General features: G+C 44.7%; 1 protein-coding gene across 1 annotated transcript in view; it reads right to left on the bottom strand.

Annotated features, from left to right (window-relative positions):
- The window catches only part of LOC142791789 (Na(+)/citrate cotransporter-like), a 61,039-nt gene extending 40,670 nt beyond the window's left edge, over positions 1–20,369 (bottom strand). The window contains exon 1 of the mRNA XM_075885547.1: positions 20,278–20,369. Within this exon, the coding sequence (XP_075741662.1) occupies positions 20,278–20,369 (92 nt within the window). The remainder of the gene's footprint in view (positions 1–20,277) is intronic.
- Positions 20,370–21,590: the final 1,221 nt, after the last annotated feature.

Raw genomic sequence — 21,590 nt, 5'->3', positions numbered from 1 at the left:
CTGAGTAGACACCGAACACGGGTGGCTTGCTTGACAAGCGGGCGCTTTGTCCCGCAGTATATAACGCCTCTGCTTATGAATACAGTGAGAATGACTTCCTCTGCTTGGAAATGCAGTGAAAGCAATTTGCATACTTTAGCGACACACGCGTCTTGTATATGTGCTTCGCAATACAACATGAAACGTTTGCCGTTATATTGCGTGGCACAAGCGCACATTGCCATCAGGCGTCAGAATATGGGACTATCATGACTACTTCATAGCATAAAGCCAGTCACCCACTACAAAAGGCACACACGCTACTGCACCCTTAAGACCACGTAGTTGGTGCGTAGCAAGTTCGAGAAGATTTTATACACGAAGTGTTTTTATAGTCAAGAGTCCGACGGAACCCCATCTGGTAGGGGACAAACATAGTGCAAAGTAGAAAAAAAACGCCGACTGAGGTGAAATACACAAAAATTTAAAAGACGTTTCGGCTCCCCACACGGGAGCCTTGTTCACAGCAAGGCTCCCGTGGGGGGGGGGGGGGGGCGAAACCTCTTTTCAATTTTTGTGTATTTTACCTTGGTCAGTGTTTTTGTTACTTTCCACTACGAAAAGTTTTAAATACGCACTAGAAACAGAACATCACTCGCGTTCAACCCTTTAAGACAAAGCTTAAGGGTCCCCCGATTAATTGTGTTTTCTGCATTTGGAACAGCCTAGATGGTTCCTTGCGAGAAACACCGCAAGAACAGTTTGTGAAAGACCTACCTACATGTTGCAATGTTTCTAATATGCATTGCATGATGCAGTTTATTTACTAACTCATGTATTCACTCCTGATATGTCTCTTCAATCGAGTTAGCAGTACTTGTAACTGAAATAAATAAAATCTTGCTATTTTAGCTCTACAAGTTGTCCTGTGTGTTATATATGGGAAGAAGGTAAAGTGGAAGAAACGAGAACTCCAGGGATTGAACCCAACAAGACAGGAAGGTGAGCTAGAGGATGAAAAGGCGATTGTGTGTGTTTGTGTGTATGTGCGTGTGTGCGTGTGTGGGGGCGTGAAAGCTAGCGGATTCATTGCCGCAAATTTTTTTCAGTATTCGTCTAGTACGAGCGGAGTTACAGATTTCTCGCACGCTGAAATCGCATTCTCTCTTCTCTCGTCCCGATGAAAGCGCTGGAAGCTAAGCAGAGAGGGATGGGAGGGGCAAATAAAAAACGTCACGTGCGCCTCTTGACCTTAAGTAACTTTCTTTTTTTTTTGTCTTCGAATAAGTGGCTTTTTCAGTGCGATCGCTGCGCAAGCGCGCGTGGGAAAGTCGTGACCTCCCGCGGTGATCTCTGCAACTAGCGAGCGCACCATGTTCAAATCAGCCAATCGCTAATACAACGGCTGTGACGACCAATTTTTGAGCTTCTTTAGCTATTTGTCGAGAGAAGAGAAGGCAATTTCTCGCTGATTCCAGCGGCGTGCTGTGCCGTTAATATTTGGCTCGCGTGTTCTCGGGAGCCTCTACTACCGATCGGCAGCGTTTTCTGACCATGTACAAAGTCTGGTGCAGGTGCCCTTCAAAGACGAAGGTTACGGGCTCCTCTATCTTTCCAGTACGCATCAATTACAACCAGCCCGTCTTTATACTTTGTTTTCCGGCACTATACACGTGAATCTGTGGTATACGTACCTTACGCGTATTGTGAAAGCAGAAGCTTAGTGTAAGTGGCACTAGTTCGTTAGAAAGTTTCAACCCCTCCACAGTTTTGAAAAAAAAACGTGACGAAAGTATGTCGAATTCACGTTTCAACCTGTTTGCCACACGCACGCCATTTGACTAATATTTGGCGCCTGCAACGAAACTTCTGAGAAGTAGTTTAACTTCCCAGGAAGACTATATGATTATAATGGGCGCCATAGTGCAGGGCTCCTAAAAGTTCGACCACCTGAACTTCTTAACATCCTCGGGTACACAGCGCTCAAGAATTTTCGCATCGATAGGTATTGCGTGGCCGGCGCGGCCGGCATTCAATTCTGCGACTTTCGATCGCGATAAACACTGCACCACCGTGGCGGGCATTGCAGCACGCTAGCACAATCTTGTTCGTGGTGTCCACGGTAGTACACGTCACATCACGGAGCACTTTATATTTCGTACTGCTTGCTCAGCTGTATTCACACTACTCGAAGCTCGTTGTCCGTGATTACACCTACAAGATTGTAAACTGAATGTCGAAATATTGATAGGGTAGGGCGGTTTTCAAATGAAATGTAGTGAAAGATAATCTTCATCTCTCCCTTCGAATGGCACAAGGACAGGGTGGACGCCAAGCTAAGAGCCGCGTGCTATAGCGTGAGGACAGCCCTATTTCACCCCCTTCCCCATGGCTTTGCGGCGACAACACAGAATAACTTTGACAAGGATGCAACGCGTACAAAAATTGCAATATGTTTAAATCAGATTTTGGTTTCGATACTACACAATACAAAAATACGAACAGCATGGATCAGTGAAAAACATATGTACGAAACTTGGAACAAATGCAGTGCTTTAGCTAGTATTTTAAAATTTCACAACTACAGCAATATAACGTGAGTATTAGACATTGTGGAACACCCTGTACACTAGCACAAACAAAATGTCGCATAGGGTAAAACCCACTCTTTACCCTGAAAATCACCAGACAATTATTGTAAAAACGGCAAAACACTCATTAACTCATTTTGCGGCATATATTCCATCATGAGATCATTTCGCTCAGGTAAAACTCGGTCGTTTATGGCACCTGATGCAAGGCTGCAAGTACCCCGACAAAATGGTATCAACTAAGAGGTAACACGGCATACATTGTGCATGTGCACATGACTAATACGGTGGAATTGTGTTAACATATCTACGTTGTTTGTTCAGGCGGCATTCTGGCACGCGAGAACTAACCTGCAGGCATACATAAAGTTTACACATCTGAATATTATTAAGGGGGTCTTGTAGGGTATATAGTATATGTCAGTTTTAGCTGATGCACATAGTGTGTTCGAAACGGTCGCATGTATTCCCATAAAATTTTACGAGCTCCCCCCGCCAAAAAAAAGTACCACTAAGCATCAAATGACACCATTTTTAATGCCTAAGTTGCTTATCATTCCTATGGCCCACTCACAAATTTCAAAGTGGGTTGACTCATTTCATGTACTTTTTCTCCGTGATCACCGAGAAGAACCTAGGGATATTCAGTTGTGTTATTGTAGAGACTCATAGGTTACACCTGAACTAAAGAATATTACATTTTCATAAAGTTTTTGTAAAAAATAAATATGCTCACTTCATGTACAAAGCCACAGAGGGGCATATTGTTGTATATTTTTTCAACAGCTTCACTTTTTTTTTAATCAGCAATTTGTGTTAACATTGTTTCTAACTTCTTGTTCGTCACGAATAAAAAGTTTTATTGAAGTTGATTTAACACTTCGAGAAAAGGTACATTAAGTTTGAAAAACTTATAAAATCGGAATTCGAGAGAATAAGTACGCATACTGATTACGCCAGATGGCACACGGCGCACTTTCGTACGGCGTTTAACGCTCTTCCAGCCGCCCCTCAATATCGGGCTTCCACAGGTTTTTCCTCAGAGTACAGTGGATTTTTTGTTGTCGAAATCAGAAATTTTAATTTTTTTTGGTGGTTTACCCTACCCCACCCCCTTAAAGGAGTCTTGAAACACTATTTCAAGTAACCATGGAAGGAATTACCTGGAAGAGCTTATTTCCTTACAAGTTTCACGCCACAAAAATTTTAAGGATCCGTATGGTGCGAGTAGAATTAGGGAGATTTGTCGCACGCTGCAATTGCATTTCTTGCTTCTCTCGTCCCAACGAAAGCGCTGGAAGCTAAGCAGGGAGGAATGACAGCGGCAAAAAAACTACGTCACTAGCGGCTTGAAGCCTTGAGCACTTTATTTCTTTTTTTTTTTTTTTTGAACGCGCCGTTTATTCAGTGTGATCGCTTGCGCACGCGCTGACAAGTCGCGGATTTCCGTGGCGATCTCTGTAACGACCGAGTGCGCCAAGTTCAAATCAGCCAGTGGCCTATAGATAGGTTTGCTACGTGAAATTTTCGAGCTTCTTTTGTCATTTGTCGAACGAAGAGAAAACAATTTTTAGCTGACTTTGATCATTTATTGTGAATTCCTGGCCGCGTGCTGCACTATAATATTTGGCTCGTGTCTTGTAGAGAGCCTCTACTACCGTTCGGCAGCATTTTCTGCGTATGCTCAAAAAGTGTTGCAGGGCCCTAAGCTCGAGAAAAATAGTACACAAGGCCTGTTAGGATACGTTTCCAATCGACCTTGACACACGTTTATGGGTCACAAGAACATTGCTCAAAATATGCTTCCCGTTTGCTCCTCAGAGAGTGATATTTGTTCGATATCTAAACAATCAATGTGTTGTTGATAAATACTTCAATTTATGTTGATAATTCAGGTCTAAGGCACTGTTCATTTTATTCATATTTTACCATGTATCATTTAAGCTTCGTTACATGCTGACTGTTGCACTGCATTATTACTGCTGTTACACGTTAGAAGTTGTGAAAGAACATCACATAAACTTACTCCAGTCTCCTAATTGTGGCGCACTTTAAGTGGCAGACATCTGTGTCATCGTGGTTCCCTGCCGTACTCTGCAACCTGCGAAAGCGTGATGTTTATGGGTGAGAAGCCGTTGCTGAGAGGACATGTGTAAGTTTCTACCACAAGCTCACGCCCGTGTGTGTCTCTTATTTGTATACGAGTGGACGTGTCTTTCCCGTCTGTTTTGTCAATATGCGGTCTTTTTTAAGGCGAGAAATGTTTTTATCCTCGTAATAGATCGACACTGGTACACGGCATAGCATATAGTGTATTAGGTGCGTGCGTTTTTAATATTTAAAACGACAAAAGTACAGGGGAAGTAAACGATAGGAGATGAAAAAAATCACTGGACCGAAACATAGCATGACATTTGTTGAAGCTTTTTATACTTAATTGTTTTGCCAAAATATATTGATGAATCCACTTACGATGCAGTAACACTTCAAAGAAATAACATACATGCACTTTTTTATGTACTCGAGGTATTAAATACAGACACATTGAAAGTAATATGTCAATGCCTTAAAATTTTCTCTTGTAAAGTGCCGAATTCGTTGTTTTCCACGAACCCTGCAGTCATGCTCTGACTAAGTGGTCGAGACTGATGCGGGTTACTACACTTAAATTTAACCTTATTCGCTCAAAAAAGCACTTTAGAAAATCGAAAGAATCATATTAGGTTTATGTTAAACCAGCACTTACCATGGGTGGGATGCGCCTGTACGAATCCTACCAGCTGCCCTTATCAATAATTCTTGAAATATCTTTCCGGAAAAATACGGCATCAATAATCACTCGAAAGCAGGCCCGTAACTACAAATTTTGTTCGGGGTGGAAACAATTGGCAGATACTACGTACAGTGAAAATCGGTGATATCCCAAGCACGAATGAAGAAGTTTAATATGTCATTATGGGCGGTAACAGCACAGAAACTCACGCGAAGAGTCTTGTTTAATATGTCACTTTAAAATTAGCACAACCTTACGAGGCGGGCGTAAATTATGCCATGCGTGACTTCCATGTCGGCATTATCATATTTGGATGTGTCTTTTGCCTTCGTCGTCTATTAACGGCTCATGATATCAAATTTTATATACGTTGAGCTATCGGAAAAGCCATGAGTGTGCTATAAGCTTAACATGTCGTGTTTTACATGACACGCATACCATGATTATCATATTTGGACATGTCATTTACCTACGTCGTGCATTCACGTCACCTGATACCAAATGTAGTATATGTGGTGCTAGCGAAATGGTGAAAAGCGTGCTTTGAGCGTAGCATGTAGTCATGCTGTTACATGACACGCATCCCATGATTATCATGTTTGCACCAGTTACATACCTTCATTGTCCATTGACGTCCCGTAATACCAAATTTGTGAAGCTAGCGAAGTGGCCGCGAGCGCATCATCAGCGTGGTATGTTGCCATATTTTTGCATGAAACACATGTCATAATTATCATGTCTGCACTACTCATATAGGTTCGTCATTCATTGGCGCCACGAAATGCCACAGTTGGTATCTGAGAAGCTAGAGAAACGGCCGCGAGCGCATCATAAGCGTGGCATGTAGTCATGTTGTTACATGACACGCGTATCCCAATTATCATGTTTGGACGTGTCATCTACCTTCGTCATCTATTTATGTCAAGTAATACCAAATTTAGTACATGTGAAGACAGCGAAACTGGCACCAGCGCATCATGAGTGTGACATGTAGCCATGAGTCATAACTCATGACTCCATTTCATTTATTAAAACAAACAAGAGCAAGTACCAATACATGCAACATGCAAAAGCACGACACGTTCGAGTTAGCCGCTCAATAACGACAACCAACTCGTATAGCGCTGTTATGCGAATGTCAAGATCTCTATGTTAGGGTCTGTCACCTGTGTTCGCCATGCAATAATATCATACCAAACCAATTATGCAACATGTGACATAAACGAAACCACCGTAACAGCAGCAAGACCATGACCATGCCATTCGTTGCATGACATGATTTTAATGATGCCCCGCCGCGGTGGTCTAGTGGCTAAGGTACTCGTGTGCTGACCCTCAGGTCGCGGGTTCGAATCCCGGCTGCGGCGGCTGCATTTCCGATGCAGACGGAAATGTTGTAGACCCGTGTGCTCAGATTAAAGAACCCCAGGTGGTCCAAATTTCCGGAGCCCTCCACTACGGCGTCTCTCATGATCATATGGTGGTTTTGGGACGCTAAACTTCACATATCAAATGATTTTCATGCTATGACTGGTGACTTACGCTCGTTCTACAGTCATGTTATGCCATACTAATTTTAATATGCATCCCTTCATCGAAACGGAAGTCATAGGCGGATAGATAGATAGATAGATAGATAGATAGATAGATAGATAGATAGACAGATAGATAGATAGATAGATAGATAGATAGATAGATAGATAGATAGATAGATAGATAGATAGATAGATAGATAGATAGATAGATAGATAGATAGATAGATAGACAGATAGATAGATAGATAGACACGCTTCAAGTCACCTAAGTTCGCTAAGAAATGCTTCGCATTAAGAAGTTTGTTAGCCACAGCCGCCGCCGCGACGGGCGCGTGGGCTTCACGCTTGAACTTTCTGTTTGCGCTATGGCAGCACTTCTCAGATCAAGTGAACTCGGCGAGGTGTGACATATTACTGTGCGGCTCACTAACAAACTTTAATATTTGGCTCCGAAGGCCTATTTGCGATTTTCACCTGTCCCCATCAGGGACGTAGCCAGAGGGTAGCAAACTGGGCACGTGCACCCCCCTTGAATTTTTTTTTCGCCATGGCATACATAGCCAAAAATGACCATGTTCAGGTGGTGTGTCTCCCGATACTATCTATATATGGGGAGTATGTGGGAGGTGGCCTGGTGTGAGCCACCCCTCTCAAACACAAGGTGGGCTCCTCATCGCAGAAGCTCATTGGCGTCCAACGCAACTCGGCATCGGTTTACAGGGCCTTCTGGCTCGCCAGATCCGAGCAGCCGAGCTGGGCCGCCTCCCAGTTCTCCTGGGTGGGGTTCGGTCTTTGAGTGAGGCGAGGGGTGGACTGGCATGCCCAAACCATGTGGATCATTTCCGAAGACTTCTCCGCACAGTGCGAGCATTTACCTGTACAGGCCGGACCGAGATATTTAAAAACGACCGGGCACAGCAGTGTTTTGGTGTAAAAGCGGAGGAGTAAGCGCTCCTCCACCTTTGTAAGGCCCTTACAGGGTTTAGGGAAAATTGAATGGCCGAATCGGTAGAATTAGCAGTTCCTCGAAACGTTCCTCGAAAATTGATTGATTGATTGATTGATTGATAAATAGATAGATAGATAGATAGATAGATAGATAGATTGATAGATAGATAGATAGATAGATAGATAGATAGATAGATAGATAGATAGATAGCTGGATAGATAGATAGATAGATAGATAGATAGATAGATAGATAGATAGATAGATAGATAGATAGATAGATAGATAGATAGATAGATAGATAGATAGATAGATAGGTAGATAGATAGATAGATAGATAGATAGATAGATAGATAGATAGATAGATAGATAGATAGATAGATAGATAGATAGATAGATAGATAGATAGATAGATAGATAGATAGATAGATAGATAGATAGATAGATAGATAGATAGATAGATGTGCTCAAAGTCGCTGAAGTTCGCTGAGAAATGCTACTCATTTAAGAAAAAAGGTGGTGGGAGGCTTTTCCTGAAACTCTTGACTACTTCATAAAAACACTATTAAATGCGAAGCATTTCTTAGCGAACTTCGGCGACTTTGAGCGTATCTATCTATCTATCTATCAGTCTATCTATCTATCTATCTATCTATCTACCTATCTATCTATCTATCTATCTAGCCATTTACGGCTTTTAGCTGTCCCGGCCGTTTCAATTCTGGTATCGATACCAACCTTAGTATGGCGTAATAAGACTGTATGACGAGTGTAAGAGACAAAACAAATCTTGATAATCATGACATAAAAGCCATAATTTAAATTTTATGGTCTTTCTGCTCTCGCGATGGTTTCGTTCACAGGACACGTTGCAAAACTGGTATGGTACGACTCGACTGCATGGCAAACGCAAGCTACAGACCCTAACGTAAAATCATGGCATGCTTGTCATGTAAGTCATGAGTCATGACTACACACCACGCTCATGGTGTGCTCGCGGTCGTTCCGCTAGGTTCACGTATACCGTATTTGATATTACGGGACGTGAATGGATGACGAAGGTATATGACATATACAAACATGATAAGCATGAGATGCGTGTCATGTAAAGACATGACTGCATGCCACACTCATGATTCGCTCTCGGCCTTTTCGATAGCTTCACATATACCAAATTTGGTATTACGGGACGTGAATGAATGACGAAGGTAAGTGACTGGTGCAAACACGATAATCATGAGATTCGTGTCATGTAAGAACATGACTACATGTCACACTCAAGACGCCAATACACTTCAACGGGTCCCGGTGCGCGTGCGCGCTAGCGTTCGTTCCGTCGCGTCACGAGAGTGATGCCACGCTAGGTGCCGATCTACCTGCCTTATACTCGCAGGCGCACGTCGCGCTGCGTTGCTTAGACACATGCGCATTTGAGCGTGGCCGGCGTCCCTCCGTCACGAAGAGAGGCCGACGCAGTACTGTCTGGTTAACGTCTTCCGCGCGAAATACACCAAGTCTGATTTCGTGCTGGTTGCAGCCGGGTTGCGCCAACGGACACTGGTCGCGCCTGGCGTGAGACTATAGAGTGCTCGCGTTTCGCTAGCATAGCGTCGCTGTGCTCAGCGTGCACGCGCGTCAACGTTACGTCGGAGTGCATTGGCACATTAATCATGCACTCGTGGCCGTTTCCCTAGCTACACATATACCAAATTTGGAATCAGGTGACGTGAGTAGAGGACGAAGGTAAATGGCACGTTGAAACATGATATTCATGACAAGGAAGTAATGACGATAGTTATAGCGCGAGAACAAAACGACGACACAGAGACAAGAAGGACACGAAAGACACGAGCGCTCGTGTCTTTCGTGTCCTTCTTGTCTCTGTGTCGTCGTTTTGTTCTCGCGCTATAACTATCGTCATGCCATACCAACTAGCCCAAGCTGCCACACTTCTAAGGAAGTAATGTACGGCATAATTTACCTCCGCCTCGTAACGTTGTGCTCACTTTAAAGTGATATCAACCTTACTCTTTCCTGCTTCGCATATCATAGATTCCCACTGTTCGTGGAATCTGCCAACTTTTTTAGGTGCAACTTTCTCCTTCCTCAGGATTTCGAGGTAGATTGATTGATTGATTGATTGATTGATTGATATGTGGGGTTTAACGTCCCAAAACCACTATATGATTATGAGAGACGCCGTAGTGGAGGGCTCCGGAAATTTAGACCACCTGGGGTTCTTTAACGTGCATTTCGAGGTAGAGATGTGAGGGTTAGGACAACCACCCTCTCCCTAGCTACGGGCCTGCTTGGCAGTGAAGAATTTTTAAGGTCAAATTAGGCTGCACTGTTCAATTACTTGTAGATTTTAAATAATTTTTACGAGTTGCAAGAAATTGAATTTATGACTAGGCGTCGATTTTCACATACTTTTAACAAAGATAATATTTGCAGTGTAAAGAAATTCTTATGCATCTTGTAGCTTACATCGAGTTTTCGCATAGAGAGAGTTAAACTATCTTCTTAAAATCACTGTCGATGCTAATTACGTGATGAAATCATGTCTGAAAAACTTTTCCTACTACTGTCATGAAAAAAATACGGAACTTTTTATCAAATGTAGTAATATTAATGTGGCTATTTTGCACAAAGAGCAGCAGGGTACGATTATTTTATACCTCTTGTGCATGGTAGGAGTTTAATTCCATCCTGTTTAGAAAAATTTATTGTCACCGATGTCGATAACATTTCACCAGAACATTTTCTTCTTAAATATACAAACACCCGAAGGCCACGATCGATTACGTCTAAAAATGTCGACACAGTGCCAAGAGCAGATAACTGTTGCTAGTACATAAACAGCCTCTTAAATGGGGCTCCCCTTTGAATCAAAACACTATTCAATTAGAGATATAAAATGCGCCTTGAGCGGATATTTTTTGCCAGGGTACAAACAGCTTTCTAAATGGCGCACCCCTTTAATTAAAAAAAACTATTCAAAACAGATCTAATAATACTATTTTTAATATTAGGTTATAAGGTCTCACAACCACGGTATTCTTATCACAGACGCAGTAATAGAGCACCGCGGAAATTTCGATCCCCTGCTGTTCCTCAACATGTACCAAAAAATAACCCCCGCATTCACAAGCGAGTGTGCTCCCACGTCCACTTACGCTCTTGGCACCCATCGCCTGCAGAGATGCCACCACAGGAACACGGCCGATGCGACCACAGACGGCGCCGAGTACGCCGTCCAGGTGACGTAGTTGAGCGTCGTCGCGCCCTTGTAGGTGCTGCGGTGACAATAATCACGCATTTGCGGAGGTAACTTATTACAACGACTTCGCCATTATTGTTATTAAAGAAGTGACGCAGGAACATGCACTTGACAGTGAATAAAATAGCACGCGCCCTCAAAGACATAATCGACCAGTAACCTCCGCACTCCGCTCTCATTTTCTGTAAGCCTAAGCATCTGTGGTGCCGTACGATGTGCTCGTTACACATGCATTTTCGTTATGAAAAACTAAGTAGAAGGGTTGAACTTGCAACTTTAAACAATATATGTTTCCATAGGCTAGCTTTTGTGTAATAAAAAATGCTAATGATTCACTGCACCTTTGACAATGATAGACAGGGCACACATTTGCGAAAAGAGGATTTGTGTTAGGAGCATTTTCTACCAACAAAATACTACTGTTAATAATGAATCTGACTGTTTCACTTGTGAGGACGCCTACCCCATCCCGCCCCTCAAAAATTAATAAAGACAAATGAGTGCAATGAGACATATCAAAGAAAGGATAACAGAATAGCCAGAATAGGCGTTAGTTTAATGTACAACGGCATTAGGTGTACTTATCAGAACTATATTATCATAAACACAAATGAATAAAAATGAAACAAAAATGAGTTACGAAAGTTTTTCATGCACAAATGAAACATCCTGATCGACTATCACCGGAACATTTGTCATTTGCCTCCTCATACAACATATGGATTTCACAGATAGTGCAAAACAAATTACGTTCCATGATGACACTTCGTCATGATTTCAGGCTCGTGCTAAGAGAAAGCACTGCAACGCAAATGAACCCTTTTCAAGCACATTAGTGCCGCCAACGGGTGCGAAAGTGCTAATGAATAAAAATTAGTAGATAGCCCATGTAGTGGGAATCGATGACATGCGAAGCACGAATGAACAAGGTTGATATGTCACTTTAAGATTAGCACGACGTTACGAGGCGGAGGTAAATTATGCCGTAAAGGACTTCCATGTAATGATTATCACGTTTGGACGTGTCATTTACTTTCGTAATTTATTCACGTCCTCTAATAGGAAATTTGGTATATGTGGACATAGGTAAACGGCAACGAGCGTGCTATGGGCGTAGCAAGTAGTTAAGTTTTACATGTCAAGCATGTCATGATTAGCATGTTTGAACGTGTCATTTGCATTCTTCGTCCATTCACGTCACGTAATACCAAATTTGGTATATGGGTAACAAGTGCAGCGGCCTCACGCGCGCTAAAAGCGTAGCATTTATTCATGTTTTACATGACACGCATCTCATGATTATCATGATTGCACCAATCATATACCTTCGTCGTAAATTCACGTCCCATAATATCAAACTTAGTATATGTGAAGCTAGTGAAACGGCGGCGAGCGCACGTAGCGTAGATGCGCGTGCAGGCTGGGCACAGCAACGCTACAATGGCGAAACTCGAGCACTCTATTGTCTGATGCTAGGTGCGACCAGCGTCTGTCGGCGAGGCCCGGCGGTAACCAACGCGAAATGCGACATGCTGCATTTCGCGCCGACGACGTTAACCAGACAGCACCGCGTCCTAGGATAAAGAGCCGACCGCGTCTGCCTAGCTTCGTGACAGAAGGATGCCGGGCGATCTCAAACGCGCATGCCTCAATGCAACGCAGCGCGGCGCGCGCCTGCGAGCATAATCCATGCAGATAGGCGCCTGTCGTGGCATTGCCGGCGTGACTCCACGAAACAAACGCCAGCGCGAGCACGCACCGGGTCCCGTCGAAGTGTATTGGTGCTTTGAGTGTGGCATGTAGTCATGTTGTTCCATGACACGCATGTCATGATTATTATGTTTGGACGTGTCATTTACATATGTCATCCGTCCGCGTGACGTAATACCGAATTTATACATGTGAAGGTAGCGAAACAGGCACGAGCTCATCATGATCGTACCATGTAGTGATGTTGTTACATGACACGCATCTCATGATTGTCATGTTTGCACCAGTCGCACAGCTTCGTCTTTCATTCACGTCTCGCTATACCAAATTTGGTGTTTGTGAAGCTAGCGAAACGGCCGCGAGCACATCATGAGTGTGGCATGAGTCATGTTACATGACACGCATATCATGATTATCATGCTTGCGCCAGTTAAATACCTTCGTCATGCATTCACGTCCCGTAACACCAAATTTAGTATATGTGAAGCAAGCGAAACGACTGCGAACGTACCATGAGCGTGCCGTGAAGTCATGACTCATGACTTAGATGACATTGATGTCATCATTTACACGTTAGGGTTCGTTACTTGCGTTCGCCATACAGTCATGTTATACCATGCCAATTTCGCAACTTGTCATGTGAACGAAACCACCGCCTGAGCAGCAAGACCAACAAATGTAAATCATCAATTATGCTGCTCGTCATACGGTCATGTTATGCCATACCGAATTTGGTATTGATACCTTTAACTAAACGGCCAGGAGAACTAAAGATAGTAGGTGCCTAGAAAGAATGAAAGAAAGAAAGAAAGAAAGAAAGAAAGGAAGAAAGAAAGAAAGAAAGGAAGAAAGAAAGGAAGAAATAAAGAAATAAAGAAAGAAAGAAATAAAGAAAGAAAGAAAGAAGGAAAGAAAGATAGATAGATAGATAGATAGATAGATAGATAGATAGATAGATAGATAGATAGATAGATAGATAGATAGATAGATAGATAGATAGATAGATAGACAGACAGACAGACAGACAGACAGACAGACAGACAGACAGACAGACAGACAGACAGACAGACAGATAGATAGATAGATAGATAGATAGATAGATAGATAGATAGATAGATAGATAGATAGATAGATAGATAGATAGATAGATAGATAGATAGATAGATAGATAGATAGATAGATAGATAGATAGATAGATAGATAGATAGATAGATAGATAGATAGATAGATAGGCTTCAAGTCGCCGTAGTTCGCTAAGAAATGCTTCGCATTTAAAAGTTTGTATGCCACAGCCACCGCCGCGACGGGCGTGTGGGCTTCACGCTTTAACCTTCTGTTTGCGCTATGGCAGCACTTCTCAGATCAAGTGAACTCGGCGAGGTGTGATATATTACTGGGCGGCTCACTAACAAACTTTAGTATTTAGCTCCGAAGGCCCGTTTGCGATTTTCACCTGTTGCCGTCAGGGGCGTAGCCAGCAATACGGACACTACCCCCCTCCCCCCTTGAAATTTTTTTTCGCCATGGCATAGAGAGCCAAAAATGACCATGTTGAGCGGATACTTCTCCCGAAATCAAAGCGCTGCCCTCTCCTCCCAAAAAAAATTTCTGACTACGCACCTAATCCACTTCATTGGCTCACAGAAGCTTCAGTTTATTATACTAGTCGACAACGTTTCTTTGCGCCTAAGGAAACGCTACAGAGGCGAAGCTTCTGCCTATGTAGCACTACGTGAGAGAGATGGAAAGAACACTTTATTCTATTTATATACGGGGAGTATGTGGGAGGTGGCCTGGTGTGAGCCACTCCTCATAAACACCAGGTGGGCTCCCCATCGCAGAAGCTCATTGGCATCCAACGCAACTCGTGCTTGGTTTACCAGGGCCTTCCGGCTTGCCAGATTGGAGCAGCCGAGCAGGGCCGCCTCCCAGTTCTCCCGGGTGGGGTTCGGTCTTGGAGTGACGCGAGGGGTTGACTGGCATGCCCACATCATGTGGAAGATTTCCGAAGACTTCTCCGCACAGTGCGGGCATTTAGCTGTACAGGCTGGACCGATATATTTAAAAACTACCGGCCACAGCAGTGTTTTGCTCTAAAGGTGGAGGAGTAAACGCTCCTCCACCTTTGTAAGGCCCTCACAGGTTTTAGAATAAATTGAATGGCCGATTCAATAGAATTCAGTAACTTCCCGAAATGTCAAGACCGGATTAGGTTCGGAATTCATTCCGGAAAGGTCTGAAGGCGTTACCCGGAGAGTGAGCGCGCGGGCAGCTGCGTCTGCCGTTTCCTTGCCTTCGAGGGCCATGTGAGCTGGAGCCCATATGATCCTTCGAGACGCGGGGGCCCCGACGTAATTGTTGTTTTGCGAGATTCGGTACGTCAAGTGTGAGATATACCCACGTTGAATATTTTGGCAGGCCCCTCTGGAGTGTGTAATGATGACGGGCGAGTCCAGGTCTGTGGCAGCTAATATGAGGCCACTCACCGCGACATTTTGGTGAATGGCTGCAGCCTTGTACCACCCTCCATGGTGTGAGGGCTGGAGGCATCCCCAAAAAATATGCCGCGTTTGTACCCATAGTGCCGAGCACGGCTTCCGCCCGCGCAAGGCGCCTGCCACTGTGTTCATCACGTGTAATGTTGGCCGGAAGAGGTTGCACATTAAGGGTGCATCTCCAGATTTCTGGAATGCGTATGCTCGCCTCCGTCTCTGTTGGTTGGAGGATGTGTAGTCGGGCTAATAGGCGGCGACCCGAGGGAGTGTTCGAAAATCTCGTGTATTGGTTAATCAAGTGTGCCTCCCGGAGTTCTGCGAAAGTGTTTACCATCACTGGGCACATAAGACGCTGGTTGTACGTGGTTATTGGGAGATCGAGCGCACGTTAGTACATCTTCCTGAGAATCGCCTCAAGGGCGTTCTCATCGAACTTCCGCAGGTGGAGGTAAGGAGCTGAGTAGAGGAGTCGACCAGCCGCAAGGTGTCTCTGCAACGTAACCCCCCACGCTTGTTTGAAACCCGGCGGACAACGGCCTACCTGGTCTCCCACCTTACGCAGTTTTGTCAATGTTCTATCGACTAGGCGATGTTTGTGAATAAACAGACCGAGTACTTTGATCTCATCGTGTTCTGGGATGGGTGTGCTTTGCAATGACAGTTCAATTTTGGTAGTGCACTTTAGCGAAGAGTGAATGCACAGAAATTCCAATTTGTTCAGGGATCATTGAAGGCCGCAGCAGTGGGCGTAGGTGTCCACAATCTCCACCGATTGCTGCAGGTTGGCTTCTATGTCTCCTACTGATCCGTGTTTAGCTCATATGGTAATGTCGTTGGCACAAAGTGCGTGTTGTATGGCTTCTATATTCTCCAGCTGAGCCGGCAGGTTGATCATGCCAGATCAAACAGTAGGGGTGAAAGGACCCCGTCCTGTGGGGTACTTCTCATCCTAATTGGTAGGGGCCATGTTCTTCATTTTGTATTCGGATATATGACTGTCAGTCAGAGAGGAATTGTCTATTGTATCGAAACGTGTTGTGTCCACAGTTAGTTTGGGAAAGGTGCGTCAGAATGATGCCATGTGGGACGTTGTCGAAAGCTCCCTTCAAGTCGAGGGCGAGTACTACCTTGTCATTAAGTGGGTAGTTGATGGGATTTAGAATTTCGCGATCTAACTGAAGCGAGACATCATGTGGGACCAGTGCGGGCGGAACCCGAACATGGTGTCAGCAAATACGTGCTGGTTCTCAAAAAACTCGGATAGCTGATCTCGCATCATAGTCTTCATCAGCTTTCCCGCACAAGACGTGAGAGAGATGGAGCGAAGGTTTATGGCTTTGCCAGCTTTTGGAATCAAAGTGACAAGAGCAGTCTTCCATTGTATCGGGAGGGGTGTCCCATTAAGCCAGACAGTCTTTATGTACGCGAGGAGTGCGTCGTACGCCTGGTCGGGGAGATTGCCAAGTAGTTTCACTGTTACTTTGTCTCTCCCCGGTGCCGTTCCTCGCTTCATTTTAGCCAGGGCCACTTTCAGGTCATGGAGCCGGAACAGTTGATCCAGCTCCGAGTTCTCGGAACCTGCATACGAGCACGCTGGTCCTTGAATGTCACGTTGGGCACAGAGTTATTGATCGCGTAGTTTGCATGCTAATTTTCAAGTGTCTCCATCGAAGGCATGGATAGCCTGTAGGAGATGTTTTTTGTCTCGCCTCTGGTCTGGGTCAGATAAATCAAGGCGCGAAAGAGACGCCAAGTGTTCCGGTTGGACATTTTTTTAGCAGCCGTGTTGCATCGTTCCACCCAATTCGAGTCGGTGAGCTGGGCCGCACACTCAGCCGCTCGTTGGGTCAGCGCGGCGATGCGAATTTTGAGCTTCCGATTGAGTTTTTGGCGGCGCCATCTGCGGACGAAGCTGTACCGCGCCTCCCAGAGGTGAAGGAGGTGGTTTTCCACCCCTGGCGTAGCCTTTGAGAGTTGAACTTCAGTTTCCGTCGAATGAAGGCGGGTAACCAATTCTTCTGACCACGCTTGGTAACTTGTTTCGTGAATTGGGGCCAGATTGTGTAGCTTTTCCAGAACTTTGTCCAGTCGGATAGGCGGGCTTGGGCGTGGGGTCTAGATAGTGATGTGGCTCTGACGGTCTTGTTGAGTATGCAGTGGTCACTGCCGAGGGTTTCCTCGGTGTTGGCTCAGTCTGCATGTCTAATGTTTTTGGTGAAGGTAAGGTCCGGACACGTGTCCCGAGTCGCGGAGTTACCTACCCGCGTTGCATGTGCATGGCCAGTGTGAAGAGCGAGGCCCAGTGTGGACACAAGTTCCGCCAGCTTGCGCCCACGCTTCTCATCACGCACATATCCCCATAGTGTGCTGTGAGCATTCAAACTACCCACGATCACCAGGAGATCCCTGCCGGCTGCCTTCAGGGCGCGACTGAAGAGGGCTGCAAACGTTAACATTTTCAAGTCTGGGGGATCAATATATGTTAAGAACGTGAAGTGGCGCATCTTGTTTCTTGAGCGGAAGAAGTTTCACCATCACGTAGGAATACACAGTTTGAAGTTCCATGTCGACAAGGTTAGCTCTATAATTTTATGCACAAACACGCAGGAAGAAGGGTAGTTCAATCAAGCTACAGCAGTGCGTAGCAAGCGGAGCACAATTACCTACGTACAAACAACACATCAACGGCGTGATTTAGTGAGAAAACCTGAAGACAGTCACTCAGGGCGGGCATCCATGTGAAAGGCAGAATGCGCTCTACTCGCGGGCAATGCAATTGTTGCATGGGTAGTTAAGAGCATAGATATTAACAGTAAACTGTAGTCACCGTCTTTTATCCGCCGACCATTGGCTCAGACCACACGCAACGAAGCGCCACTGCGTCGATTTGTATACGCACTGCCGACCGCCTATTCACACTTGCGCGGGGACGATGCTGCCACCTATTGCCCGATCTCGCCGCGAACACTCGGTGACAACTTTCTGCGGCAGCACAGCCAAATCTACTTGGGCGGAGCTTCCGCACTTGTGTTACTACGCCCAGTAGTCAGTTTTCGTGCAACCTCGGTTTCAATTGCGCAAGCGTATCCAACATGTACTTTTTTGCATGACCACCATGCAATACATCTTAGTTACTGGAGAGGAAGCGAATGATATGTTCATTTTTTATGAGAAAGAACACGAAGCTTCTCTGAAGCGTTCAGGTCTACTTCAGGAAAAAAACTACGGTCGAGCATGTATTGGGTGACTGGAACAACGCAAAGCCAAGAAACCATTTCCTAAGAATTTTTTCGCATACTTGGTCCTCATCGCTGTTTTCTTTCTTTTATAGGCGCAAGAACTTTTTAGAGACGCTCATGTTATTTTTTACGAGACACGAAGGTAGCGATAGCAAGCTGAAGTCTTCACACCAATGGGTCATGAGAGAGCGTCTGACGCCCGTAAATATATATATATATATATATATATATTTATATATATATATATATATATATATATATATATATATATATATATATATATATATATATATATATATATATATATATATATAAAGGCGTCTGTTACTCAGAACTCGGACAAAGTGCAAGGAACGACTCCTTTTGTAGAAGCCGGCGGGAGCGGTGTTACGGTACACGAACATCCGTGTTATCGTCCCAACAACAAGCGGCAGCCAAAACACCAACCACGTATGCAACGCAATTTAGGAAAAGGGGCATTATTTTACGTACATTTTGCAATCACACTTTCCCTTCCAAACAGCTGGTGTTGCTGAACACTAACAAGTCACTGGTGTCACTTTCAAGGCGGCTATAGCAATTACAGTCTCACTTTTGCTGACTTCACTCGTACAGAACTTCTTGGTGATTGCATGCGCAGGAAACAAAATATTTTTCGACGCCCCACTCTCTTCCTTTCTCCCTTCTCAATGAATAAGCTTCTCCCTTCTCAATGAATGAACGAACATGCACTCATGCTCGCTCACAAGCTTCGATATGAACATTTCGCCCCAAATTTAACAAGTACTGCTAGTTTTTAAATACCATAAGCAATAAAATCTCGTTTATCAATCACGGCTGTACTAATGTAATGCTTCAATATTTTTCAGCTCCACTAAATCAACATTGTAACTAATCCCTGCGTATAAAATCATTTAGCGTTATCAGTTCGCTCAACGTTTGAACATGTTAAGGTGCAACAAGGGCGGGCATCAACAGGCCACGCATGTAATTGTAATGGCCTAATCTACGACTGTGTTACTAGTAATATATACGCTGTTTAAAATTTGTCCCAACGGCACTCGACTAAATAGAGGGAAGGGGACAGGAAACAGCAACAAAGCATGCAACACTTACGCTCACTCTACTCACGCTGCTTATACGAAAAACGTTCGTCGGTTGCCACTTGTCACGCTGTAATCTTACTCTTTATAAAAGTATTTTTTAGGGTCTCTTTGTAAAGCAGACAGTTTCCATCTATTCCTATAATGGTGCATTGTGGCACGCAACATCCAGGCATCTTGTGGAACTCGTGATGTATCAGCCGGGTAAGAAGGAAGAAAATGCCGCATGCACGTCTAAATAAAGCAGGGCGTGGGCAAGAACATGGCGGACACGCATGGCGAGGAGGCGTCAATCGTTTCAATGAATGACTGCACTCTATAAGCGCGGGCTCACACATCGAGTCACTCTACCCCAGCGTGGGAAAGCGTGCTTCTAGTGGTTGCTCCTGTCCCTATAACAAACGTTCACCGTAGCTTCACAACCAGTAAAGGTATTGAAATATTCTGGTACAGCAATTGATGCACCGTGGCGGGCTTGCAATATCATCCTGGGGCTTTGACGGGGGTACGTACAGTTAAAGCTCATTTTTACTTTCTATGTTGGACATCAGTCGATCGTTTACAAGTGGCGGCTTGAGTACACAAGGGTGTTCATTTCAGACAACACCGCAGAGTTGCACACTCACTTGCGCAGGAAGTGGAGCAGGTAGTAGCTCTGCTGGGAACCGCGAGAGGTGCCGCTACTGCCGATGTTGGAGCCGTACACGACAGCCGCCATCATTGCCTTGAATAGCAAGTTCCGTTCTTCCCTGTGAATGGAATCAATGCGTGCATCGGACGCGAATGTTAAAAGTTCAAACGAACGAACGCTGTCATTGAAACGCTATCTAAATGCTAGGCAGCAACGTGCCATACTCACGTTAACTTTTATGGCGATATTATCCATCATAAGTGAACTCTCATGCCGTATTGGAAAAGTCATTGAACACTATAGGTCTCTCTGAAACCATCGTCTCGACAATTGGTCTGTCGGTGCGTGTATGTGGTCGCTTAATACGCTCCACTAGCCCAACGGATTGTGGAGGACGAGAAGGCAAGCGCAAGAATAACAGAGAGGGGGAATACAGAAGAGGAAAGTGGCTATGGAGATAAGCTGGAGTCCCGAATTGGTTGAGTGAAGCGGAGATGAACAGGTAGGTCTGTGTCTCTTTATTCAGTAAAAACAATATAGAAGTTTATTACAGCGTCCGCCATACGTGAAAAACGTAGATGCTGTGATTTGAAGGGTCAGAAAGCTGACATCACACGTTTGTCGAGCAAGTCGTGCTTGCAGGAGAGCATATAAGGCAATTCGAAATGAGAACTGCCGCTGATGTTTGATCTGTTAGCGTAGTGAGAACTGATGCACGCGCATGTTAGCCTAGAAACCAGAAGCAACGATGAGAATAGGTAAATGCGAAGTCTGACAACTCAAAAAAGTAATAGGTGTACCCTTAGTCGATAACCTTCATTACTGTGCCCCGCCGCGGTGGTCTAGTGGCTAAGGTACTCGGCTGCTGACCCGCAGGTCGCGGGTTCGAATCCCGGCTGCGGCGGCTGCATTTCCGATGGAGGCGGAAATGTTGTAGGCCCGTGTGCTCAGATTTGGGTGCACGTTAAAGAACCCCAGGTGGTCAAAATTTCCGGAGCCCTCCACTACGGCGTCTCTCATAATCATATGGTGGTTTTGGGACGTTAAACCCCACATATCAATCAATCAACCTTCATTACTGTAGTCTTACGACCACATACGAGTATACAGGAGACAAGACTGAGGTCGCCGGGATAAAATTAATGAGAACTATCAGGAAAGTAGAGATGTGGAAGCCCGATTCCCAACCTCCTACGACAAGCAGCTGCTGTACCAGTTACGCGAGCTCTTATCAATACCAGTGTTTCCTGCAAGCACTTACCATACTACAGTGAAGCGCCTTCCATTGGTATTATTTTTAAATTTAAG

Source organism: Rhipicephalus microplus, chromosome 2, assembly GCF_043290135.1.
Source record: "Rhipicephalus microplus isolate Deutch F79 chromosome 2, USDA_Rmic, whole genome shotgun sequence".
In the NCBI taxonomy this organism is placed as follows: Eukaryota; Metazoa; Arthropoda; class Arachnida; order Ixodida; family Ixodidae; genus Rhipicephalus; species Rhipicephalus microplus.
Note: the sequence above shows the minus strand (reverse complement) of the source record. Positions and strands in the feature narration are given on the sequence as shown.